The sequence below is a fragment of the Uloborus diversus genome, chromosome 4 (assembly GCF_026930045.1).
Source record: "Uloborus diversus isolate 005 chromosome 4, Udiv.v.3.1, whole genome shotgun sequence".
Classification (NCBI taxonomy): Eukaryota; Metazoa; Arthropoda; class Arachnida; order Araneae; family Uloboridae; genus Uloborus; species Uloborus diversus.
The window spans coordinates 67,840,526-67,868,155 of record NC_072734.1 but is presented as its reverse complement, the minus strand read 5'-3'; the positions used below and the strand labels follow the sequence as shown (position 1 = coordinate 67,868,155).

Sequence of the window (27,630 nt, the reverse complement as noted above, 5' to 3'; positions counted from 1 at the left end):
CTTTTTTTGGAATTATGCCAACATTGAACATTTGCCTTATAAATTTTCGTGTTTCAGATTTCTGTTCTTTTCTAAATATATATGTTATTTTTAATGTAAAATGTTATTTTATCATTTTCCCTCAATTAATTTTTTTTTTTTCAAATTTTTTTTCTTTATGTTATTCTGAAGTTGGGTTTGATAATTATGAAATTATAATATAAATACATACTTTTTTTTGGGGGGGGGGACACATATTTTTCTGGATCGTAACCATTAGTTTTAAGAACTTGGAGCTCAATTTCTATTCAAAGAAATATTATAGGACTTATCATTTTTGTAGATACAAAGCTGTTATCTACACTCTGATCATGGAATACATAGACCAAAAGTAAACAAAAGGGTTACCAGAAGATTTGCTGCTGTGCCACTTTTAGGGATTTTCTCTTGAGTAAAAAAAGTTAAGCAATAGGGATTGCATTCGCCATCTGCTTGGCACCGATTTGTTCTTGTCCAAGCCAAGAATGATTGAGGTAGCAAAATGGTGCAATTCTTTGTGTACACCTAGTGAATGAAGTTTAGTTTTATATTTACAGTTACATTTTTGTGTACCAGTTACTACAAATTGCAACAGAAATCATGATTATTTATGCCTCTCTCCCTCAAGATTATTATTATTTTTTTAAAATTTATTTTGGTGATGAATTCAAGCTGTTGAGATCATATTTATTACGAAACTAATCAATCTTGTCATTAGAGATTTTTTGTTAAACCTCTCATCTATTCTTTTTAGATTTTATGTATTCTAAAATCTTTCTCTGTAACTAACTCTTTGTTGTAATCATTTATACATTTCTTTCTTTTTTCTCTTTTCTTTGCGAAGGATGCTTAAAATAATTTGATTTTAGAAGGAAATCATAAGTTAAAGCACATATAAAACGACTGAAATTAAGTTTTTGTAATTTCATTTGAATGAAAAATTAACTCATTTGCTGCTGTTAGGCATAGCTAAAAAATAAATGTTTTTATTCGTTTTCTATTTACTAGCAATGTATTAGAAAAAGTTTTTTCGATTTTGGAGTTATGACATCATTACATTACGTTTAGTTGAATATTTTGTTTTGGAAAATTATTTTCTCGGTAACTTTTATTTGTTTATAAAGTGACCAAATGTGAGGGAAAGGGGTTATTGTAGCAAATTTTTCACATGGGAGATAAAAACAGCGTTTACCTGTAAAATCTGAAGACTTAGAAAATTATTGTATGGGCTATAGTTCAAAAAGCACATCACTTTTTTATGTTAATATTTTCTTTTCTTTCAATTCAAAGAACTGTACAAGAAATTTAAACTGCCCCATATAAGGTTTAATTCCATTACTATCATTTAAACCTTTCATGTTATAAGCCATGCTTTTCAAGTATTGATTGATTTCAATCTTCATCTTTATTTGTTACGCAGAACATAATGATAAATTTATAATTATGCATTGAAAATTTTTGAGATGCCATAAATTGCACTAGTTTAACTCAGGGAATTTTAATTTATTTTCTCATATTTTTAGCATAAGTCCTCAAAAAAGTAATTTTTTCAATTTGTCAAAATAATTTTACTATGCTTTACTTATGTTATCTATGTGGGATGATAACCCATTTCTGATCAAGAGTTCGATTTTCTAAATTCAATGCAATAAATTTCCAGAAAATTTCCTAACCACCTTTGCTGTTCTTAACAAGTTATCTCGTTAATTTAACTTGTAACTCGGGATTGCCTAGGGTAGTTTAATTTAGCAAAAATATTAAATATTCACAAACAGACTTAGGCCAAAAAAACTGAACTAATACTTTTGGTGATGTTTTAAAACCATTACTATCTTTGCAATGCTAATATTTTCACTGGTTATTTTATAACCTAGTCCAGTGTTTTAGAACTGAATTTAAATGTAGCAACTTCATGTTATTTATCAAATTTAATAGTTTGACTTTCAAAAGTTGAAAGATATGCGTTCTAGAATTTTGCTCTAGATGATTTGTTTAATTCTCACATCTGAAGATAAAAAAAATATTTTCAAGTGATGTATACAGTTTGCTATGTATATTTATTGGTGCCTTTTTATTTCATTTGTAGTTTTTATTTGTTCATTCTTATTTATAGTAGTAATATATATGGTCTTCTTTTGTATTAAAAATTGGGGTTTGTACAGTGTTTGAGCTCTTACTTATAGTTTCTTTAGCGTTTTATTATTATTTTTTCAAATTCAAAATTGCTCCCACATTTCAAACATCCTGATTCTCTATTTCCTTCCCTATTTTGGTAGCATGACCCCAATTGGATCATGTCTTAATCTGTCTCTAACTACTAGTTACTATTTGAAAGTAAACATTGCATTGGAATTGTTTTATGCAAGACAAATACATATTATTTGTGATCTTGTAACTATTATATGTAGTCATTAATTGAGTAGTTATCTTTCTTTAATTAATGCCGACAAAACTGAATGGAATTTATGAATAATCTTCTTTTAAAAATAGGGCAGAAATGCATATACATAGTAAGTTGAAACCTATATGTATTTGCTTTTATAAGAGATAATCTTCCAAACTATAGTGATTAATAAGAACAAAAAATAATCTGTCTTTTTGAACAAAAACTAGAAAATATTTTTAAAATAGTGCAAATATAATAATTAGTAAATATGACTGATAAAGAAAATTTTTATTTTTCATTTAAGAGTTGGTTGGAACACGCCAAGGTATCTGTCCGAGTTGAAATTTGCTCTTCAGTCCAATCACTAGTTTCCAACGTATAGTGTGATTTTTTTTTTTTAAAGGGGGGGGGGGGGGTCTGTGCAAGTCTCTAGTATATTGGATAAGATCATTCTTTTATCATTTCATAGTTTTAGTTCACTGGATGGCATACTAATCCATTTAATTTAAATAACTTCCGGTTCAACTAATACTTTGTATGAAATTGGTACTTTTCTCCCTTACATTTTTTAAGTTTTGTTTTTCAAGTGTAAAAACTACAATATCTCTTTGTGTGCAATTGATTATTAAGGACCTTTTAGCAATGTTATGCATTGGCTTTAAATGCCAGTTTGTTAAGTAACAATGAAAGGTTTGATATTGCACTGAACTCCTAATTATCTGCATGCAGATTATCCAATTAATGGATTATCCGTACAGTTTGAAAATAGTTTGATAATCCATTTTTTTTAGATTTCCTATGCATCAAAATAAATGCTGAGCCCTTTTTGGAAATCATTAATCCATTCATTGGTGAGTTTTTTTTGGAAGAACTCAATAACATGGATTTCAATGTCTCTAACTTTAGATTAGAGATGAGATTGCCCCGAAGGGTGGGGAATATGAGAGGAGTAAACTGTTTCTTTGTCTAAAAAATGGGAACAATTCTTTGCACAACTTTTATGTCTGCAGAATATGAATAGGAAAGAAATTTTGTTCCACTTAAACTTAATAGCAGTTTGCAGAGCTTTATTTAAATTATCAAAGTAAGTTTTCTGTGTAAATCTAGACAATAATTAGCAGTGATAATCAAGAGTTCAGTGTAATGAAATTTGTTTATACTTTTTATTTTAATGTTGAACTGTGCTTTTAATCTTGTAAATATATGATTTGCTTTTTATGTATTTATTATATACATATATGTATATACTCTTTGTCATTTAGTAAATTTCAAATAAAGCATTTAATTAGAATTTTAGACTTATGTTTTTCAAATAATTCAAATTCATTCTTAGCCTTGGCCATAGCAATCAGTAAATGCTTATCAAAATTTAAATTAGCTCATCAAATATATCTTGTTTGAAGATTAACATTTTGATTGGAATCTCCCAGATAACTATATCACTGAATGATTGATAAGTTTTTTAATTTGTCTCATCTTGTGTAAGTTAATAACAAGAAATAAGTTGTGTAAGTCTAAAGTTAATAGATTTAAAATTGTCCTTTTGCATAAGTCTTAAGATTAAAAGTGCAGTGGAATTTCTGTTTAGTAAATGCCAAAAAATGTTTGAAAATGTTACATTAGAGAGTCCATTAAGCACAAATTAGCTTTTATCAAAATTTTTAAATTTTAAACTTGCATTGTAATAGGTTATGAGGGCATAAAAAATTAATAACAAATTTAATTTATCATGAAGGAAATTTAAAATTAATGAGTCTAAAAACCAGTCATCCATCTCCTTTGATAAAACCTAGGAGGTGACTGGGTTTCGAACTCGTTAATTCATAAGTATTTCATGTTAGTTTGATTAACTATATCACTGAAATATTTCAAATGAACAAAGTAATTAAAAGAGACTTAATAATAGAGGACTTCTTTCTTATACTTTAGTTTTCTGTAGTGGAACTGAGAAAAATGAAATGGATGCTTAATGGTGAAGCCAATAAAGTCAGTGGAAAAACTCTGAATTACTGAAAGGTTACAAAGCTACATGAAGTGAATGTTTTACACTTTTTTAATAGTGGCTGAAGTTTTGAGGAAATTATATACTTTTTGGATAACACTTATCTGTTAGTTTCCGCTCATTGCTAAAATATTTTAAAGTTCCTTTCCTTGATCAGCTATAAATTGACTAAAGCATTTTTGGTTTTGAACCATTATAGAACAACTTTATTTTTAATGTCGAAATTTTTTCTCACCCCTACAGAGTGCAGTGATTCTCCCCTCCCCAATGGCTTAATTCATTTTTAGCGAATGTTTTACAGAGCTTGTGTGTTGAAGTTCTAATTAGTCAGATGCAAAACGGTAATTTCTCAACAAAATTGATCAATTCAAACTAACTAGCCCAGTTCTTGGAACATGATTTCGAAGAATATTTTCAAAGCTGGAGACGTCATTTAGAATGTTCAACTATATATAACAAAAATTATTTCTTTTGAAGCTATTGCTCAGGTTTGGCGAGGACTGAACTTTACGTCTTGCCTCCTTTACGTAGAATAACAGCCATCTATCAATACAATTGTACAAATAGTACAAGACAGATCAACAAGAAAGATTTACAGCACTGAGAAGAAGGAATTATGTAAAGGTAGTGCCATCTATTGTTATGAATCCACTTTTATTAAAGATCAATGTCTTTCTATTACAAACTCTAGGTTGGTTTTGGTATGTCATAGCCATCTACTTTTTCCGAACAGTTTCAAGAGATTCATGAGGTTTAAGACAATTGACTCTAAAGAGTAATTCCGTAACTCTTTAAATATTTCAGCAGAGAAACTTTTTTTAATGTAGAAAAATGTTCTAGCTTAATAGAAAAACACGTAAACTAATTAAAAAAATAAAAATTAAAAAAAAAAAAAACATTGCTCGTTCTTAAAAATTGATAGTTATTCTTCACTTTTTCACTACCAGCTGAAAATTGATTAAATCGATGTAAAACGTCTTCTTGGGTCATACAATTTTTGTTTAGTCTTTATTTTAAAAAAGTCTTTGTTTGCACACTGAAGACAAGCATGCAAAATCATGCAGGAACGAAATTCTTTAATTTTAAACTTTTCATAGTTCTTTATTTTTTGTTGGAAAAAAATCACTGTGTCATTTTAAAATCTTTTGACTTATGCCCTTTGTTCCTTTTCGATAAATGTAAATGTACTAGGCAAGACATGCTTTGTCAACATTGTACTTAAGTATTTTCCTATTTTTTCTTCTGGTCTTACTTTGAAACAGAGATATAGCCAGGATTATAAAAACACTCCTTAAGATTTTTTATAGGAGTTAGAAGTAGAATATACAAAAACAAAGACCATAATGGTGATCAAATCCTAAAAAGAGGAAAATGAATGAAATAGAAAATGGCAGGGAAAAAAGAAATTTATACTCTTTTGATTTTATTGTTTAGAATGTTTGTCAGTTGACATTTAAATCAAACCAGTCAAATGTATTGTTTAAAATGAGAAGCAATTTGCAAATACACTTGACGAAATTTTTTAGGTTTCAATTTTTCAGTTCGTGAAATGTGCTTTTTGGAGCATTAAAAATATCTCTGCTTTGAAAAGAAGCTACAGTTAAATTTATAAAATGATGACTAATTGATAGGTTTACTGTAGTAAAATTATTTGATGTGTGTCTGCAAATATATTGTTACGTAATTTATGTTTAAGTAACAGTATATTGCGGAATCTCATAATGTTGCATCTAGTAAAACAGCTCCTCTTCAATCAGTACTGTTATTATTTGTGTCTGCTGCTATATTGGTGTAAAACCAATTCCTCCACAACGAGCGAGCGTGTTAAAAGTATTTTATTTTGTCTACATGAATTTTCAGTTTTTTCATTTGTATGTAAAATAAGATTTTAGACAGTTTGAAAAATTTACTTTTCAAAACTTTTTGCAATTGCAATCACATGGCATAATTTTATGTTGTTTGGAAATTACTAATTGGTGTTTTTTTTCCCTACTATTACATAATTTTCCCCCTTTCATTTAGATTTTCACTTGAATGCTTTTTAATGAGAATAATTTTCTGGTAATCATAACAAACATTAAATGAAAGTTGTTTAATGAATCTCCTTTTAAAATGCTACTTTTGTGCAATTTGATGATTTTTAATGTTGTGAGCCAGCTGCATTTATGAAACATACTCATTATTTGAAGTTTTCTCCCCTAGCTAAAACCACACAAATCGAGGGGGGGGGACACTGACCACAAGCTTCTCTATACCTATATGTTTTTCATGTAGCTGCTATATATTAATGACTTTAGCTGTAGATTCATCGTGACTAAAAAACTACATCTTTCAAAGATTAATTTAACGACTATACTTGTTTATTAATGAAGCATTGATAATGTCCCAAAATCCGGTAAAAGCGTGCAATAATGGCCACTTAACTATAGTTTTTTTCATCTAGTCTTTGATCTTTCACTCCACAAAATTTATTCATCGAGTAAAGAAATATATATAAATATATATATTCTGGTATTTTTCTCTGTACTAAATGCAACTTAGTTTTTCCATTGCCTTGTTATTTTGTTAGGAAAAAAGAAATCAATCTCACTTGAAGCAACCTTATAAGAAAAATGTTGAACATCTGCTCCAAGGAATCACTTCTTTCAACACCACACCTTTGGTAAACAATATAATTTTAACAAAATTGGGTGTAATTGTTTTTAATAATAATGAAAAACTTTTTTTTTTCATTTTTCCCAAACTTACTGTGTTTTTTGTGTTTATATTTAAAAAAAAAGAAAAAAAAAAAACAAAAAAAAATTTTTGCTAACAAGTCAAAAAAATTATGGACTCATGCATGTTGGTTTTTCAGATGCCTGTCAGTTACATTTTTTACAATTACACAGAACTCTCTTGTGGTGTAGAGTTTTCATTAGTTTGAATTTGTTTTAGTGTCAATTTGCTTTTGAAACTCTGTAATGTAAATTAGAGTTCTAGTTTTTATGAAGTATTAGCATGCTGTGTTTTCCAAAGTGTCTCTAAATTCATCTCCTATGTTGGAGGATGATAATAAACATCAGCCCAAAATTTTCGCCGAAAAAAGTGCAATCATTAACTTAGCCTGTTGAAGTTGAACAGAATTTTATTTATTTTTTCTCACCAGTAAATGTATGGTCACAAATCGAGTGGATTGATTACCATATAGAGAGTGATTCACTTTCAGAGTGAATTTTTTAACTATTGTTTCTTCAAACATTTGTATGATCACAATGTGCAGCACACTTTTCTTTAGGAATCAGAAAGGGAAAAATTAATAAATTAAAAAGATGTCAAGAGTTGTGAAGCCACTGGATATGTGGCAACATTACGTTGAACATACATTTTATACCCTGAAATAAAATAATTGAAGGAAAAGAATCCACATTATCAAAAGTTTGCTCTGTTTGGATTTACGACTACCCATTTGTTTGTCTGTGTGAATGTATTTGTAGGAAAGTATCTTGCTAAGGGTGTTTCTAGACTTTATTTTGTATTTAAGAAGAAATTTTTTATCTCTATTTTTTTCTCAAGCTCTTTTTATACTTGTAACTTAGATTATTATTTACAAAACTGATTTTAATATCATTCAATTCCATTTTTATAGAAGACAAAGCAGGTGTATAAAGAATGTTCCGAGTTTCAGGGATACAAAAACTTCATTCCTACCATTGAAAGTTGATTGCATGATGCAATTTTTTGAAATTAGCACGTTTATAATGGTTAGGGATGTAGAATTAACCAGTGCATAATGTTGAATTTAATAATATACTTGCCACATGTGGAGACCTAATAATTCTTGTGCCAGAAACATTTTGAGGAAATGTATGCCTCGTATGATTGTTTCATCAGGGCTTTAATTACTGAACAGGCATACTAAGCTGTGGCCTAGGGTCCCCACTATTTACTTTTCTCCGCACACATCCCACCTCTTGGCTATTATCCTTAGGCACTATTTACTGGTCCCCAAATGTTAAAAGTTGTTTTAGTCAATGACTGAAATTGTTTTATCCAATGGTTAAAGTTGCAAAGTTTGAATACAGGGTGCTCCGAAAAGTAATTTGGCTTTGGATGCTTTGATATCTTAATTGAGCCTTATGTTTCATGTTTGCACTGAAAGTTGAGAGATGTTTTTGTGAGTGCTGCCATAAATGGAACAAATTAAACAGACCTTGAACAGTGAGAAAAATTTGTTACATACTGTGATGCAGGAAGTAGCCTAAGTACAAGCATTCAAGTAATAGCACTGAAGATTTTTCCCAATCCATTATTTCAGGGATTTGATCAGCAAATGAAATTCATTTGCAGATTGTCCATGCACAGAAACCACAAGATTATCAACAGAGGAGTTGTTATGTAACTTTATACAACCAGATGACATTGCACATTTGTTTCATCTGTTTTATTTATATACGGCAAGTTTTATTTGACAATTTATCCATTGGGAATTACACTGCTGCATATGTGGGATTGCTTTAAGCATTTAAGTCTAATGAACACTTAAGCATTATGATGTGCAAAAAGTTTTTTATAATATACATTACCTTGTTTTAGTTTTCTAGTGTTCATAATTGAATGTATTTTCTGTATTGCATTCAATCTGCAGCCTAATATTTGAGATAAATGATAACAGATGAATTCTGTGATAAAGTATGTATAGCAAATTTTCCATGCACATAATTTATCACAGATGCAGTTAATGGTATGAAACATTGTTTTAAATGAAGTAAATTATATACTATGAAAATCCAATTGATAAAATGAAAATATTTAACTTGGAATACAAAAATTGCTAGTTTCAGCAGTGTAGTTACATAGCCAGTTTCAGCAGTGTAGTTTGCTTTCTAGGATAAACTATCTCCCACTTTAATGTTACACATGATTCTACTGCAGGTTTGCAAACAAATTGAAGCATTCCTTCTTATTTGAATACTACTTACACTAGTGACATAAAATGTGTTGATTTAATTGGAATAATGTACTGTGCAACCTTGTAGGTCTTTTGTTTCAGCCATTGTTCTCACAATTAAATTAAGAAAGAACCACATCCTAAAGTTTAATTGTTTTGATATTTCTGAATTTAATGTCTAAACTACCATCCACAGTTTTTTTTCTACTGAAAATTGAATTTTCCCAGCCATATAAACATGACATGCACAGGCCAAAATATTCATTTCATTATGAACTTAAAGTTCAGTATCTGCAAAAATATGATCTGAAATGCCTTGTAATTTGTTTAAAAATAAATCAGTCAGTCAGGGTTCGTACGGGTCATGGAAATCCTGGAAAGTCATGGAAAAAAAATAAGCAAATTTCAGACCTGGAAAAGTCATGGAAAATTGAAAATTTCATTGAAAGTCATGGAAATTTATTTCAAGTCATGGAAAAATGTCCTGAACAAAGAGAAAGTAACAGTAACTAAAGGAGCATTAGAAATCTTGAGTGATTTAACTGTATAGCACACATAAAAGCTATTAAAAGTGGAAAATTGAACGATCCCAAAATCAAATCTGAATTTTGAAATCTCATTGCATCCACTTCTAGTGCAGCCGCTTGTCTTTTTTTGCGATGTGATTTTACTGCTTGGACATCATTTATTTTGAATGTACTGTTATTTTCAACACTTCTTATGTTTCATATTCTGTAGTAGCGAAATTTCACGTTCTTAGTTTTGCCACGCCCACTCAAAAAGAAAAAAAGCAATTCAATTGCATCCGAGTTCGATTCCATCACTCTTAAGAACTTTATTATTAAACTGATCAGAGTTTATCTTCATTTGTTGAAGATTTTAGAAAATAAAGGTTTTTAGTCAGGCAATAGAATATAGAAAAAGAGGAATTCTAATACTCTAAAACAGTAGTGCCCAACATACGCCCCGCAAAACTTATCCATGTGACCCACTGCTACGTTCAATGTCAGGAATCAAGCATGTTCTGGAATTTCTGTTTCTATTAATTTATATGCATTTGAAAATGTGCAAATAAGTAAACAAAACAAGTATACTTTTGAATCAGAAGATTGATTCATTACTAAAGGGTTTTTTCAAAAAAGATCTGATTTAGAAAAGCATAAAAAACTAAACTATGTGGCTTTACTTTAAAGAATCAAAATACTGTCAGGTAACGTGGATGATTAAATGCACTGTTGACACTAAAAGGCAACTTTTGAAGCAAATTTATTGAAACTTAGTGATGACTCATTCAACCTTTGTCCCATTCAATATCATTCTGCCTGTTTATAAATAAAATATGTGACATTTAAGCATCATCAAATTTGTTTCACTGCATTTTTACTTTACTTAAATTTATATGATGAAGAAGAATAAGAATAGTTTTTTTTAGGTGTACACTTATATTTTTCCCATTACGAGTAAGTGCTTCAATGAGGCTGTGGCATTCATGTAGACGTTTCGCTAATGCTCATTTCCAAAAATTATCGAGTTTGAGATTAAATAGTGCTATTCTTTTCGAGTAAAGAGGTCATGAAAATTTTCACTGAAGTCATGAAAAAGTCTTGGAAAAGTCATAAAATTTTTTTTATCCAAATAGAGTATGAACCCTGTCAGTGCATTAGTTTAATATTGAGATTGAAAAGTATTGATATCTTCATAGTTTTTAATGTTGATTCAAATTTAATTGGTTTCCTATGAGCTCTGTTAGCCTTCAGACCAGCTTTGATTGTTTTCTTTTTGAACCATAAGATAACATAAATAATCAATGTTAGTGAACCACAAATTATAAACAAAAATGTGCATACACATGTTTGAAGTTACATTGCAAAAGATGATTTCTGTTTGCATTGCAAAACCGTTGTAAGTTAACCAACAACTTGTAACAAACCGAAAACATCTTGAGACATTCCTTAGAGAGCCTTATTCTTTGTTGGAACTTTAGGATATTGAACGTAGGAATAACAACCTTGACATAACAAAATTCTATGTGAATTAATCACAATCGTATGTTTCACGCATGTATTCTGTAAAATATTTTAATCAGTTGTCTGTTATGCGAAAAACCGCGAAACATTTTGTTGTAGCTAATACATAATTTCTGTCAAAAGAAGTCCATTAGCCCTATAATCTTCGGAACTTTTTTTTGATGCATAAATAGGTCTCAATTCTGTTGAATACGCAAAAATTCTCCTAAAATTGTAAAAAAAAAAGCATGGGAGATCAACCTCAGTGAGCTCCCATGCAAATTAAACCCTGGTTGCAGGACATCAGTTATTGTATTGGATTTAAAATAAGTAAACTGAAAAAAAGCCCTTTGCGTAACATAAGTTTTTTAATTTTTAAAAATTCTGAATTTTATTTAAAGATTTAAAAAAAACCTGTGCCTAAAATGTTCTTCTATTAAATAAAAAAACATTAAATAAATTTAAAAAAAAATGAAGATGATCTGAGCTGTAAAGTATACATACATTGTTTTTCTTTTGAATATAGCATAAGTTTTGAAAATAATATAAGATTTTAAATTTTCAATCAAAAATCTTATTTGTCCTATTACTGAAACTAATAACAAGTTGTAATGTAATATGTATGTGAAAAACTTCATATCATATACAGATTTTTAGTCCTTTATTAATCCTCAATGTATTAATCTTTAAACACAGTTAAACAATGGCAGCTACTTTTCAGATTTTTTAGTTTAGTGTCAGGGTTTCAAATGTACCTAAGCAATACTCACTTGAAACTTCTTAAATTTTCCAAAATTCACAAATCATTCCTCTCATTTGTTTCATAAAATGAACAGACTCATTATTACTTATCCCAATATAAAACTGTACCTGATAATACTACTAAATTTTGCCTGAACTGCCGAACAATTCTGTTCACATTTGAGGGGAAGCTTTGATAAATTTTCTGTAGGAAACTTTGCAGATTTTCTGTAAATATTTTCCAATGAAAGAGGTAACTTTGCAAAAATTTATTTTCTATCTCTGCAAATTAGAAATAAATCTAAAATTTCTTCAAATTGTGCTAATTCGGCTGAAAACTCTAGCAAAGTTTTGTCATTTGCAGAAACTTTAAATTTACTTTGAATTTAAAGAAATCTGCAAAAATTTTGCTAAAATTCTACAGATTTTTGTAGAAAATGTCATCTGATTGTCTCCACCTGCTTTATGCAGCTTAAGCACCTTGGAAACCACAATCCTTAAATGATTGATTAAATGTGGATGAAATTTTACATTCAACATTTTTGTGTAGCCATCTATTGGCCATGTGCTGTTATTCTGAGGGAAAACACAGTTTCTAATTCAATGAGGTACTTGGAAAGGTATCCAAGTGCTCAGAACTCTTTGATGGTTGGAACAGGAGACTACACTTTTAGGTGCCGATTGGAGAGGTAGTGTAGTTCTTTGCATTTCCTGTTAAGAATCTATGCCTGAAATTTGAATTTCATGCTTTTTTCTGCAGTAAGACTGAGTACTGAACAAATTAATAAAATTAATTTTTGTACTCCAGTATGAAATGGTTTTGATTTTTGGATCACGGTGATTGAAAAATGTCTGCATGTACAATTTATATTTTTGCTTAATTGTTGTTTTTGACCATGTTCTGAAGGTAAAACTATAATGTATGAATTCATCTTGCAGAACAATTTTATTCTAGTGATTTTTTGTTGCAGAACTTCACAAGGTATTCTGCTTTGGAGTTACTTATTTAACATTTTATAGAATCAAAACATATGCTAATAAAACAACTAAACGAAGCATAGGAAGGTCCTTATTTTATATGACTAGTTCACATTTTGTCTGTAAATTCATTTATTGCTTAGTGATGAACAAATGATTTGTTAAATTTTGTGTAAGTGCAATTGAGTCAACTGCAGCAATTTCAGGGCTCGTGTTTTTTTTTTTTTTGGTTAGAGTTAGAAAGAGATTGGTTTGTTATCTCTAAAGTTCTGAGTTCCGGTTAATTTGATAGTTTACTTTCGCTGTCCTGCTACATCTATATTATGTACCATTTGATTCCAACTGCTTGTGATGCTTAACTAACTCATTGCTGTAGTAATAACAAGCAGTATTCTATAAATTCAGTTTTATATCTGTCGTTTCTTTAGTTTTGCAAATGCACTTAGATATTGGAACCAAGATATTGGCAATTTCACTACCTGAAAATTTTGCGAATGTATTTGAACAGACCAGAAATTTGATTGTACATAAAAAGTTGAAAGTTTTACGATTTTATCTATTCTGCCGTGCTAAGCACTAGAGACGTACCGAGTAGCACTTTCGCGGAGTACCGAGTACTCGGCCTTTCACTACTCGGCCGAGTTACCAAGTACCAATTACGTTTTAAGAAGAACCACCGACACACATGTGATGAATTTTGAACTCATTTTAATAATAGTATAGACCTCCTTGTCCATATAATAGTTTTTAAAACTAAATTCCTGCTGAAATTCAATTACGCATTATATAAACAATTTTGTTTGTGTCAAAAATTTTACAAAAAAATTATTTTTAAAATTAAAAATTAATAAATAAAAGGTATGATTAATCAAGTTCGAATTAAAACAAATTACAGTAAAATCCCTCTAATGCGGACACTAACAGGACAATTTTTTTTGTCCGCAACAGAGAGGTGTTCGCAGGATAGGGGTTTAATAATGTTATTTGCATTGGAACTGGGGAATAAAAAATTGTCAGCATAAGAGGGGTGTCCGTTAGAAGGGGTTTCACTGTATACCAATCAATTATAGCTTTAGTCCGCCAAACATAAATAATTTTTTTAATACAACAAATGTGCAGGAACACTTCAGACACGTGTTTCTGCCCCCCCCCCCCTCCCCGTTACAAGGAACGTCTTTTTCAGTGCATAACATGTGAGCTAAAGAATGTAAAGACATTCTACAAAAAAAATCCGACTTTTGTCGGATGCCTTTAAATCCACGAGCTCCCATTTTGTGCATTGTAGAAGGAATTCCTTGTAATGCCAAAACACGTGTCTGCAGTGTTCCTGCACTGTACTTTTAACGTTGTTTTATTTCCTTTTATTTTTTAAGCAAAGATATTTTTATATTTTTTATAACTAATTTTTGTTTGTAGCAAAAATTCATTTTTAATATAAAAATTCCATATTTTCTATACTTACCTTTTTTGCATAATTTTTAAAAAATAAGTTTTATTAGCTTTGGGGACATTAAAATAAAGAGTTATTCCATTAAAGCATTACAAACTTCATTATTCTCAAAATTTAAATTTGACTTATAAATTTTAATTGTAAATGATTGCAGAATACAATGCTTGCTCTTTTTTTTTGATAAATTTTTATCTGCCTTGGAGAATATTCAATTTTTTGCAACTACTCGGTATTGGCCGAGTATCTGATCAGAATTTGGCCGAGTACCGAGTACTCGGCAAATTGGCCGAGTAGGCCGAGTACCGAGTAGTTACCGAGTACTCGGTACGTCTCTACTAAGCACAAAAGTCGTATCTGCACTTTTTGTCAAAATTGAGTTATTGTTACCAGGTGGTTCTTTGACACATATTTTACCCAAGTAGGATGTTTTATGGTCATTTGTCAATGGGAAATATTTTTTAAAAAATTCTGAAAAAGTTTCATCTGAATCAAATGCATGAAGGCCCACAACTTTAAAAGGGTAATTTCTCATTTTGAACTTAGCTGTAGATACCACTTTTGTGCTTAGCACGGCAGTATAAAACATAATATTTTCACTAAATTATAGTTTTTTTGGCTTAACAATCAATAGTTGGGGCAAACCTTACCTGCCAGCATTGTAATGAGGTGATGATTAAAACCTATGTAGCCTTCATAATTCTGCCCTGTTATGTCACTATTCTGCCTCAACCATAGATGCACATGCTTAAACATTTAAAATGGTTTTGTAGATCCAAAAAAAAATAAAATAAAATAAAACCTTCCCCTCTTTAGCCCTAGACATTACTTCTGACTCTTGTATAATTTTCTTACCTATCTTGTACTATCCATCTATTTGTATCAAGTTAAAACATTTACAAAACTTTTTTTTTTGTTACCATAGACACCTCAAAGAAATTTTTCCAAAAAAAAAAAAAAAAAAATAGAGATCAATTTTAGTATTTATTACTTCAAATTTTCATTTTATCAATTTTAAGATAAATCATTCACTAACTGCAATAGTAGCATTTACAAAAAGTGAATAAGAATTCTTATTGGCAAGTTCTTGAATTTTCTTCCTTGATCGTGAGCAGGGTTCGCCAATACATATCAGTCAATATATATCATGATATATATCACGATATGTATCCAATATTTATTTTGAAAATATCATGATATTTTTTTGACATTTATTTTTTCAACTACGGTATTTTCAATATAAAGATTGTATTAATCATGATAATATTGTTCATTTATTACTAAAAAACACCAAAAAGTTACGTACTATATTTTTATGATGTATTAACACATCATTAAGATAACAAAGTAATATTATATTCCTTTTATTTTATATTCAAAGTTATGTAACAATTTTAAATCATATTAAAAGTGCTTAATTAAACATTAAATGTTGGTCAGAAAAAAAGAAGCTGACTGTTAACTGTGCACTGACTAATGCATATTTTTTATTTCTGAATCATATAACTGTGTAAAAGTAGCTATTAGAAGAAAAATGAGTAAAACAGCTAATGCTAAATTAACTCCATTAAAATGGATAAAAATGAAATATTAGATATGTAAGTAAGAAAGAAACTTTAATATAAGTCTACATATTGTAATAATCATATAAGAAAATGCAGAGTGCTTGGAGGATGCATTTACTATTTTGCAGACTTTAGTTTGTGCTGCTTGAAAATATCGGATATATATCAAAATATCCGATTTATATCAAAATATCAGATATTTTCATATTTTTGAAAATATCATATTTTTGAACTCTAATCGTGAGAATTTTATGAGCTCAGTGTTGGGTTTTGCAAAAAATCCCAAATGGCAGCCCTGGGAGCTACACTTGACTAAATGAAGCAAACTATGTTTTTATTTCTTGCATTAATTGTGTCCATTAATTAACATCAAACCTAGATTAGGAATTCTGATAAACCTTATGTGTTTCGCTAGCCCAAAAAAATTAAGTTTTATATGCTCTGCCTGAAATAAAAGGAACAAAGCAATGTTTTGAGATGCCCATTTAAATATTTAAATATACAGTTTTTAAATTAAGATATTGGAAATTGAAGAATAATTCGTGAATCATTTAGAAACTTGAATGACCATACAATACTTTTTGTATGTGAATAAATATATTCCTGGGAGGTAAAAATCGCTAAGTCCATTTTTTTCTCCAAAATCTGGAATAAGCACCGTCTTACTCAACTTTTCGTGCTGTATTCAGAGGTATAAAGCATTGAGAGATTGATGACCAAATCTTCATTTTGTAAGACCATAAATAACAAGCCAGTTATGCAAATCGCAAAAGACAAACTTAAAACTCATCTTTTTTCCAACTTTGTTTTCAGGCTTTTAGCTCCCATGTACAGATTTTAATGTATGGGGTGAATTTGTGCCAAAGCACACCAGAATGCTGTTCTGGTACTACTTTTGTGGAAAAAGTTTCTTCTTTCACATCAAGTTGGTCTGACTAAGAATTCAACTAGTCGGACCTCCATATATTGAAGTAGCAAATTGCCGAAAAAAAATTCGATATATAGAAACAATTTTATTTTATCCTAAAATCTTCCTAACACATTAAAATTAAAACTAATTTTCATGTATGAAACCAAATTTCTAATTTATATGAGCATCAGATTAAATGAAAGTTAATAATTCAAAAAATAACAGAAATGACACTTTTGCGCCTTTATACATCTTCATTCCTTGGCAATTCAACTTGATCCGCAACATTAGGGGATCTGGTTTTGACAATGTGATCCAGAGAAAAGTAAAAAATCAATCTATTTAACTTGAGTGGTTTTTTCTGCAGCTAAAAAGGCTAGGAATGATAATCAACAGACAAAAGAAGGGATAGCTTGAAACTGATTTTACAAAATTACTGGTTACAACTAAGATTTGAAATAAACTTGAGGGAATTTAAGAACTCCAGAACGAAACAACGACCTTTCTACACACTCCTCAACCCCAGATTCCTTATGAGTTTCGTAGCAACCTTTAGTGAACATAATTTTCTCCCCTAATCTTCATTTTTCAAGAGACAAACAGTCTAAAATAGAAAAAAATGTACGAATGTTTCGAAAAAAAATTCAACACAGATTTTTTCGATATATAGAAACAATTTTTCTATGTAATGAACATAGAGATTTGCTGGGATTTCGATACATAGAAAATTTTGATATGTGGAAGTTCGATATATGGAGGTTCGACTGTATTTCTCATTGTTGTTCCGCATTGGAATTCTAGGAATTCATCCCTGAGGTATATGTAAATATTATACAAAGATAATATATGATGGTGAATATACTGCTAGAAGTTCTTGTTCATAAATTACCCATGAATTGACTTTGTTGTCGGGGTTCATATACATCAAGAAAAAAAAAACCTAGAAAACGCATGAAAATGGAAATTTCCTTATCTCGGGGAAAGTTTTTCACACAGAATCTGGAAAACTCCTGCCAATAACCTATAAAACTTTTCCCCTATGTACTCGAGATCAAAATGCTGCACTCTTATTTTACCTTTACTTTTTTCTGTTACATTAAAAAAAAAGTTTAAACTTCTGCATTGACTCTTGAGAGGAAGATTGTCTGCTATTCAGCATTTACAAAAGTCAGACCAAAATGGAAATATATTCTCTACAGGTGCCAACAAACATTTGAGCATTCTTGTAAAAGTATTTTTATACAAGAAACTTGACAATATAGATAACAAGTTAAAGGGGAACAAAACAAATTTTGAACCATGCCATCCTTGTAACTCCTTAGTGCCACTTATCAATGAAATTAATAATATCTGCCTGAGAGACTGATGTACTGTTTATAGGGTTCAAGTGCCTACACACTCAAGCATATTATGTTTGTGCAGAATTCTGTACCTCAGAGCCAGACTAATGTAAGTCACATAATCACTACTTTACAGGAGAGAGGAAAAAATGTTTGCCTGGGGTATGCGAAAGATAAAAACGCATGCTCTTTTAACTTTGGTATAAAATTACAAATCTTTTTTTTTTTTAAATTACATTCTCATGGCTCAATGCAAAAGGGGATTCTGCATACAATACACAAATGAACTAAAAATTGCCATTTTCGGACTTACATCAGTCTTACTCGGACGTACAGAATTGTTCTCTAGATTGTCAAGTTTACTTGCACAATTGTACTTTTGCAAGTGTGCTAGAACATTTGTAGGCACCCATGCAGAATATATTGTATTTTGGCTTGATTTTTGTAAATGCTGAACTGCAGGTAGTAACTTAGTTTTTTTCAAAATACAGTCTACTTCCGCTACACAGCGATTCAACTTACCCCAAATGGCAAAAACGCAAGATTTTCACTAGTAACAAATTTTAGAGCTAACTCAAATTCCTCGCTCACAACACAAAAGCAATCGTGGTGATAAGTGTGGACTTACATCCTTTTACATCACTGACTACACAAGTTCCCACACCGCACTAGTCTAAATATCACTTGGTTATTTTGTATAAATAACCAATCCACATTTTTCATAAGTTTTATTGTATCTACTGTACAACTTTTATAGTGCAGCACTTTATTATTCTACATATTGTATGTGCCATACTGTTTTATTTGATGTATCTCTCTCCCACTGATTTTGAGCAGCCGTAACGATGTTTTATTTTGAATACTGCAGTTTTTTTGCAAAATGCAATAAAAATTCAGCTCTTTATGTAAGGAAAGGTAATATATAGTTAAGAAAATGTCTAAAGCAGTTTGAAGGGTGTTTAAAAATGTCAAAACTAATTGGGTATGTTAACAAAAAATTTGTATTACATACTCTTTTCCATAACGCGAAATTTCGACTTCCGCGAGGGGTCTTAGAACGCATCTCTCATGTAATGCTCAAAGATTGATTAGTTGAGTATCATCGTCAACCAACGCGTTTAAATTTTACAAACCTGTTCGGGCCTCTATTCATCTTTTACCTGTGGTCTTTCCCAATCTCTTCTTCCCTTTGGCTTGCATTCCAAGGCAGCTCTTGGTATACTCTCTGTACTCCTTCGTTCTAAATGTTCTCTCCACCTGTTTCTGTAATTCATTATAATTTCCAACATTGATTCAACTTGTTTTTCTTCCCAGATATTATCACTTCTTTTTTATCCTTTAAGGAACATCCTTTCATTCTTTAGAGATTTCATCTTGGAAGACCGAGTTAGTCTGTCATCATTTTTTTCTCTCTGGCCAAGTCCCACTGCCACTTATTATTGTTTGTACTGCCATTGTTTTAAAAGACTTGAATCTAGTGTCTTTTCTTGTGTTTCTTGGTGCTCTTCTTGTAGTCTTGCAGATGTATGGGATTTTATATAGCTTATTCTGTATGTCATTGTCGTACATATTTCGCATCCTAAATAATTAAAATGTGATGTTTGTTCAATTGTTTGTTCTCCAAAATGATATTTGTTTTTGTGGGATTTTTATCTTCAAAAGCCATTACCTTTGTATTTTTCCTTAAGAGCTTTAAGTTAAAATTGTTTCCAATTTTAGACAATAAAAATTGCTTGTTGTAAATTATTTTTACAGTCTTGATAAACATAAGTCGTCTGCAAATAGTATATTATTTATTAACACAAGTTTTCCAGAGACTTATTCCTGTTTTGATGTTAATCTTCCATACTCTGATGAAATATGTATATGTTAAACAGATGTGGTGATAAATTGCATCCCTGTTGTACACCTTGATTTATTATTTTATCTGAGATTATTTGTTGAATATTTGAATAGAAAATTAGTGCATTATAATTTAGCATTTTTTTCCCCTGTCAGCTTTTAGCAAAATAAGTAAAATAGCTTTTGAGTATTATTTTGATCATGTTTTCTGACAGAAGTATCATTAGTATTATATATTATCCTTTTGCACATAATCTACATCACATAATTTGTCTTTTGCACATAAAAGATATCAAGATGTCTCTTTTCTGAAAGATTAATTGCTGAAATAGATTGATTACCTGTTTTTTTTTTCTTTTCAAAATTTGATCCAAATTCATCTCATTGCAAATTGTTATTTATTGACATCAGGCATTTTATTTTCTTCTACAACTTGTTGGATAAGTGGTCTGTTTTATTTTGTTTACTTTTTTTTTGTTTTGTTTTTTAAATTTCACTAATATGTGTAGATGCTACTTGGATCATTTTGATTTTTCATTTTTTTTAGATGAACTGTACATGGATGTAAAAAACAAATTTTAGTTGTAACTAAGTTAAACTGTTTTTTCTATTGTTCTTTGATGATGACAACCTGCAGGCTTCATTTACATTTTCAGTTTTTAGTAAAGGGTTTGCAAAAAGAAACTGGTTGGAAGTCATTTACAGACTTTCCAACTATGTTGCTACAGAAATTAGCCAATTTCAAAATAAATGAATATTAAAAATAATGTGGAAATACTGACACTACAATGATTTGATACTTTCTGACGTCCATTTGTGTAAAAGTTATTTTTTAGAAAGATGTTGGTGATGTTTATGATATGCCGGTCACAGTAAGTGCTACAGATGACTGGGAGGCATATGTGTGTGGTCAATGGTTGCTACTTATCTGTCAACAGGATTAAATTGATGTATTAGTGTGTTGTCACTTACCAACCTTGGAACTTTTTTTTTTTGCTGTTGAGATGAGAGACAAGAGTAACATTTAAAAAATGGTTACTATGTTTAGAATGTTTCTTAAAAATGCACAAATAAAAATTCATTTATTGCGATGTTTGAGCCTTTATGATTAGAAATCATGTGGAAGAGGATATGTCAACAAAGGGAACAATATCTGCAGCATGCGAATTTGTCCTGTAAGAACAATGTTTTCTGTTCATTTTTTGGATCAAGAAACTGTAAATAAGCCTCTCTCCGTACTGTTAGTTAGTCGTCCAATAACTTACAGAAGGAAAAAATTGTCTTATGATTGATTTGTTGGCCATCCCTAATTTAGGCCAATGGGTGAAATTTAAGAATTCAAATCGATATTGTGATTACAGTTGAACCCCGATTTAGTGAATTTCGCGATTTAGCAAATTTTTCTCCCCCCCCTCCCCGAGTAAAATGAAGGCAAAAACCCCTATTTACTGAGTAATAAACTCCGAAATAATGAATTATTTTAACAGCCAGAATTTTTTTTTGTTAATTTGAGTTAGAAAATATTGGATTGTTTTCCAAATGTTACATCCATATTGTCCGAATCAGAAAAAACTTTTCTTGGAATCAGCAATTTTTGACGAGCGAGGCGACAACCAACGAATAGTGATTCTGATGCAGAAAGCGATAGTGAAATTCCCATTAAAGCTGTTACTTTTTGCTTTACGTGGTCTGGAAACTGTAAAATAATTTCTCATGCAGCAGGCTGCAAAAGATATAGTATTTTCCGTCTCCGTAAAGTCTATTAAAGTCTTAGTAAAGAGAACTATTTTGAGTTGCATATCAAGGAAATTGTCAGCAGTTTAAAATTTCAAATTAACTAGCGTGTAATAAGTCATGAAATGCTGAATAAAAAGTGTACACTTTCTAATATTTTTGCATAGTTGCTTATTAGGGGTTTTAGGTACGGTAAATGCATTAAAAACACACACACCCCGATTTAACATATAAAAGTTTTGGTCCTGGTGAATTCATTAAATCAGGGTCCGACTGTATTAACATTACTTTCTGCACTTAAAAAATTTTTCTTTTCATACCTAAGTTAAATTTAATATTTCATTTTCTTTCAATTATTGTTTATTAATTTGGTGCTTAAAACTTTTTAGACAAGAACTCATATGAAGTTTTTAAATTTGTATAGTTAAGGGCTGCTAAATCTGCTGCTGAAGAATCAAAAAAGTCTGAAAAAAGTGAAAACCTATTGAAACAGTCATTGGGTGTTCAAAGTGACCAGTCAGATGTCGAAGATGAAGATGATGAAGAGGAAGATGAGGAGGAGGAGGAGGAAGAAGAAAAAGATGAAGATCCTGTGGAAAGTAATTATTTTTCTTTTACTTTTTTTAGGAATTGATTCAAGGCGGTTGCCATGTTTAGACTTTGTGTGCAGCATGACTGCCTGACTGGACATCTCTTTGAAATTGGTGTATATGTGACTCCAAACTGTACCCTTTATGGAGATCTCACCTTCATGGATGACCACCACTTTCCCACTGTAGAGCACTCCGAGCGAGCTCCTTGGTAGAATGGTACCGGGAGGCAAGAAACCAAATGAGACAATGACTTTTTTCCCCTTGTTCTTCGTTTTAGTTCTGTTTGTATTTTAATTTGTCAAGTTCTCTGCCATTTGAAATAAACTTTTTTTAATTAAAAAAACTGATATTTTAAGGCAGACAGTGTGAAGATAATTATGTATAGTCTAATATTTAAATAACAGTGTTTTGTGTTTCCAGATGCTTTGGTCTATTATCCTGAATAGTTTGAATTTACTTACAGTAAATTTTTATTTGATAAAATTGTGGCACTCACTTGTAAAAATCAAGGAACTAATTGCAATCAAACTTTCTTTGAGTGATCCTTTGATGAACTTCTTTTAGCATTTCACACCTTGATCTTGACTTGTCGACACCCAAGTAGATTGGAATTAGAATTGATTTTGTATTACTATTACAATTACATTTGACATTAGATTTTTCAGTGGGCCAATTAACTCCTATGAGTACCGTTTTGAAAAGTTTTATACTGAACATTAAAAAATAATTTTAGCATTCAGCTTTTCCAGAGATAGTGATTGTAATTTTGGTGTACCAGATGGTATTTTGGGCTGTTTCTCTTTTTTTTAAAAAAAAAACAGTTTTGCTAAGTTAAAATACAAATATTTTTGTTATAAGCTGCTTATAGTAAATATTTTTAATTAAAGAGATTTTAATTTAACTTATTTATCTGTTATTATAAATGCATGTTTTTTCATAGATGGGACAGTACCAGAATAACTCATTTAATACCAAAAAGTTTTCTCAAAAACGTGAATTACTAGAGCATTGATGAATAAAGCATCTTAAAATTACAAAATGACCTTTTCATGCGCACAGAGATTAACATGCTTATTTTATCTATCCACTGTAAATTGTTCTTCTTACCTGCAGATAGTTTTGAGTTGTGTGCTCAGATACTTTATATTTTTATCTTACTATGCTAATTTGCTTTATTTATTTATTTTTCAGCTATTGAACCAATTCTAAGGTTACCTGCTACAAGTAGTAGTCCATTAAAAACAAAGCCTCCTACTGCAAGTACTTTCCCTTCAAGTACAGAAATAAAATGTAAAGATGTCAATCAAGAACCTGATGCAAATACTTCTACAAATCAGAAAGGCAGTAATGAACCTTCTAGGTCGGAGAAAAGAAGAGAGAGAGATAAAACAAAGACTCAGGAAAAAATTAAAAGAAGTTTAATGAACAAGATACAAGTTTCTGAAAATAGAAATGTTGTAAATGAAGTTGTAGTTGCTGAGAAACATACCCCTAAAAGCTCCGAATCATCAATTGTGATAACTTCCTCAATTCCATGTAATAGAAATAGTAAAAAACGAAATCAAAAACATGAAAGTAGTCCCACAAACTGCACAAGTGTCAATTCCCTGCCAGTTTCAAAAAATATTGCTATTAGCTGTCCTGCTGCGACTCAGCTGACGACCGCTGATGTGAAATGTCAGAACCTTGTTCATAAGAATTACAAGCAAAAAGAAATTCTCATTAATGGCATTAGTGGAAATGCTGTATCTGATTATGAAGATATTTGTGCCCTTATTGCTCAGAATTCAACTATAAGAGGAAAAAGCAAAAGCTCTGAAAAACTTGGCTTGTGAGTATATATTGTCCTGTACATTAACATTTAACTTAGTATTGGGGAAGTTTGATTCCATTTCTGGTTGTATTAATACAGTAGAAATCCTGTCATCCGAATTTATTTGGAAATTTTTTATAGGGGGGAATATTTGGAGAAAGTTAACTACCCCCTCCCCACCCCTTAAAAAAACAAAGGATAAAGCTAGATCAACGTTTAATACATTGTGAGAAACCGAGCACATAAAATAATCATATTTTCAATTAGATCTATAAAATCAAACCTTTTTATATTACACTATGCAATGATATTTTTCTTCAAAGTAAGTTCTGTAACTACACATTTATGCAAATTGATATTTATTAGGCTTATGTATTTTATATGTATACTTAGGCTAATATATTTTATATATTGACAATATGTCATTTAAAATGGAATATTTTAGCTACATTCAATTTTAAATGACATGTTAAATTTTTTGAAAAAGAGAATTGGTTTGTCTGACTTGTTGCAGACATTTTCTGAGCACAAAGGATTTTAAAAGAGCAATCTGTACTTGGAAGTCCACCAATCTTTTTCCAAAAAGAAAATTGTTTTTGCTGCTGTGGGAAGGTAAAGCACAGAATTTGTAGAAATGAGTTTTTGAGATATTTTAAGAAACCTGTTTTGGATTCCATACTAACCAGTGGTGGATTCAAGGGGAGGGTCCTTGCCCTCCCTCCCAAACCGTTGACAACAGTATTTGTCTGCATTGTGTTCAAACACTTTATGCACAAAATGTAAATGAATACAGTATATTTTATACTTTTTGAAAGTAAATATTTAAACTACTGCTTCATTTTGATGCTTACAAAATTAATTTGTAACCTTTATCCCCAATTACGTGCCTTATTTCTCGCCGATTTGGTTCTTTTTATTGACCCCCTAGCCGTTTCAGAAATGTTTCATAACCAGAGCTGTAGGTTTGTTTATGGGGGGTGGGATTCCTTAGCATGACCGCCCCCCCTTCCCTAAAATGATTTTCTGTATCCGCCCCTGATACTAACAATAGGAAATTGTTGAAATTTGACTTTTTTTTTTTTGTACTTTATTTTCAGTTGAAATTAAATAAGCAAGCTTGTACAATAAAGCCAAAGTGCAATAGATGTCAAAATTGAAAATTGACAGATACCGCGCTTTACTTTCCCATGGCATTCTACAACTCTTCAGCTCTTTGCACATCCCACACACAAAATGTATATAAGTATAGGAATGTCCAAGTAACTTGAACAGAGAGAGAGAAAAAAAAAGAAAATTTAAAAGCAAACAGATTATGGTTTTAGTGTTAAAGAGTGCACCAACCAGCTGTTCTCTAAATACCAAATTTCTTTTAGGAACCAATCATATTTTTACCTCGGTTCTTAGGATGTTAAATGTTGATTTGATTGAGGCTAAATAAAAATATAGTTCAGTTTTGTGGCAGATATATTTCTGAAGAATTTTTTTTTCTAATGACAATTGGAAATCTGTTCTTTTGACTATTTTGTCTTAATTTAGAAAGACTATTTTGATGCGTGATGTTTTTAAGGTTAGGTGTTTTTAAATAATGCTTATGAAGTTCAATGATGTATGACAACTTCTGACTTCACAAGAAGTTTTTTGTTTAACCATTTATACATTGTTGTTAGTACAAATACAAATACAAAAGTGACGACCAGCAACAGGCTCTGGGCCCAGCTAGACTGGTCCTAGTCAATTTATTGATTGTAGTGAGGCATGAAAGGATTGTTAGAAGTAAGATTTGCTTTAAAAAAGTTAATTTCTTGGAAAACTAAATTAAGTGCATGTAATTTTTATACCCCTCACTTTGGGGGATGAGGCTGAAATTCCATATGTATAGATCTGATATTTGCTGAGTTTGCTTCCCTCATTCTGAGAATGGAATGATACTTAGTCAGAAGCGGTGAAGTTGTTTAATATCACCTTGTAAAAATTCAGGACTTAGGACAGATGTTTACTTCCCACAGTAACTTTAAAAGGGCTAAGTTCTCACACACATACATAATGTCCTCACATGCATAATAGTTAGCACATAATACAACCTTTCAAGTTTTCCATGACGATTTGATTGATTATTTCATTCAAATTTTGTTAAAATTTTTTAATGCCCAGTTCAAATTCTTCCAGGGATTCGCTGGGAGAGCTTGCTCTCGATCTTCCAACTGAAGTTGCTCTTACAGCAGGTCTCAGAAGTCCTTCTACTTCTTGTTTACCTCATTCTCTGAAAAGTCCTTTGACTAACAGTGCTTCACCTAAGAAGTGGCAGAAAAGAGATGAAGGCTGGAAAGAGGTTGTTAGGAGGTAAGTTTTGAAGCAAAATTTCAAGAAATGTATAACCATCGATTTTGAATTCAGTATGTTGGGACCCCAATTTGGGAAGAGCAGAAAACCCAGAACTTTATTTCCTCCAGATTAAAAAAAAAAAAATCAATATTCTTTTGACATTTTAAATATACAAAATTGTTATCATTTGTTTATTACTTGTTGAAAATATATTACTTAAGTTTATAAGTTTATTTTCACTTTGCTTCAATACCATGTGTCATGCGTAGTATTAGCGTTTTGCTGAAATCGTTCAGCGATTTTTTTTAGTATCCACTTTCAGTTTAAAATACTTTTATGCTCTCAGTATTCAACACAAAGCTCATTAAGCAAAGATACAAAGCCTTTTTTTTTTCATTATAAATGTGATTTATTTATTACACTAATTGGCACATCATATAATACAGTGTTACAAAAACATCCGCCTATAGCCATCATCTTCGACTTACAGTTACTTTGGCATACTAAAGGATGCTTTTGTTAAGATTGGTAAAGAAGGGAAAAAGAAATACTAAACGTACACGGTCTCTAGCATTAGAAGGACTTAAGGTCTTATACTGTATTTTAAGATAATTAGGGAAACATATATGCAGTCAAACCTTAATATCTCAAATTTCATGGGACAGAAGAAAAATTCGAGATACGAAGGTTTCAAGATAAATAGATTTTGATAAAAGTTATAAAAATAAGCAGTTGGAACAATGTGATATGCTTTCATTATACAAAATTTTAATGATTGTATTGACAGTGTTTATGCTTACCTTGAGGATAAAAAATTATTTTCCAGTGATTTTCAATAAAATTTTTTGAGATTTTTATTTTTTCCTTATTTGAAACAATTTAAACATTTGAAAGATTTAAACTTAGAGAGCACAAAAAAATAACCGGTATCCATGGACTAGAAAGTAAAACTCAGGTAGCATTTTCAGGCAACAACAGTGTCCTGCCCCTCAGTTTCCAAATGAAT

The 27,630-nt window shown here is 30.6% G+C and overlaps 1 protein-coding gene across 1 annotated transcript in view; it reads left to right on the top strand.

Annotated features, from left to right (window-relative positions):
• The window catches only part of LOC129220511 (ankyrin repeat domain-containing protein 17-like), a 159,884-nt gene extending 133,066 nt beyond the window's left edge, over positions 1-26,818 (top strand). Inside the window, exons 23-26 of the mRNA XM_054854939.1 lie at positions 6,976-7,068; positions 22,321-22,495; positions 23,681-24,320; positions 26,469-26,818. Coding sequence (XP_054710914.1) covers positions 6,976-7,068; positions 22,321-22,495; positions 23,681-24,320; positions 26,469-26,646 — 1,086 coding nt within the window. The 3' untranslated portion in view covers positions 26,647-26,818. The remainder of the gene's footprint in view (positions 1-6,975; positions 7,069-22,320; positions 22,496-23,680; positions 24,321-26,468) is intronic.
• The last annotated feature ends 812 nt before the right edge of the window (positions 26,819-27,630 follow it).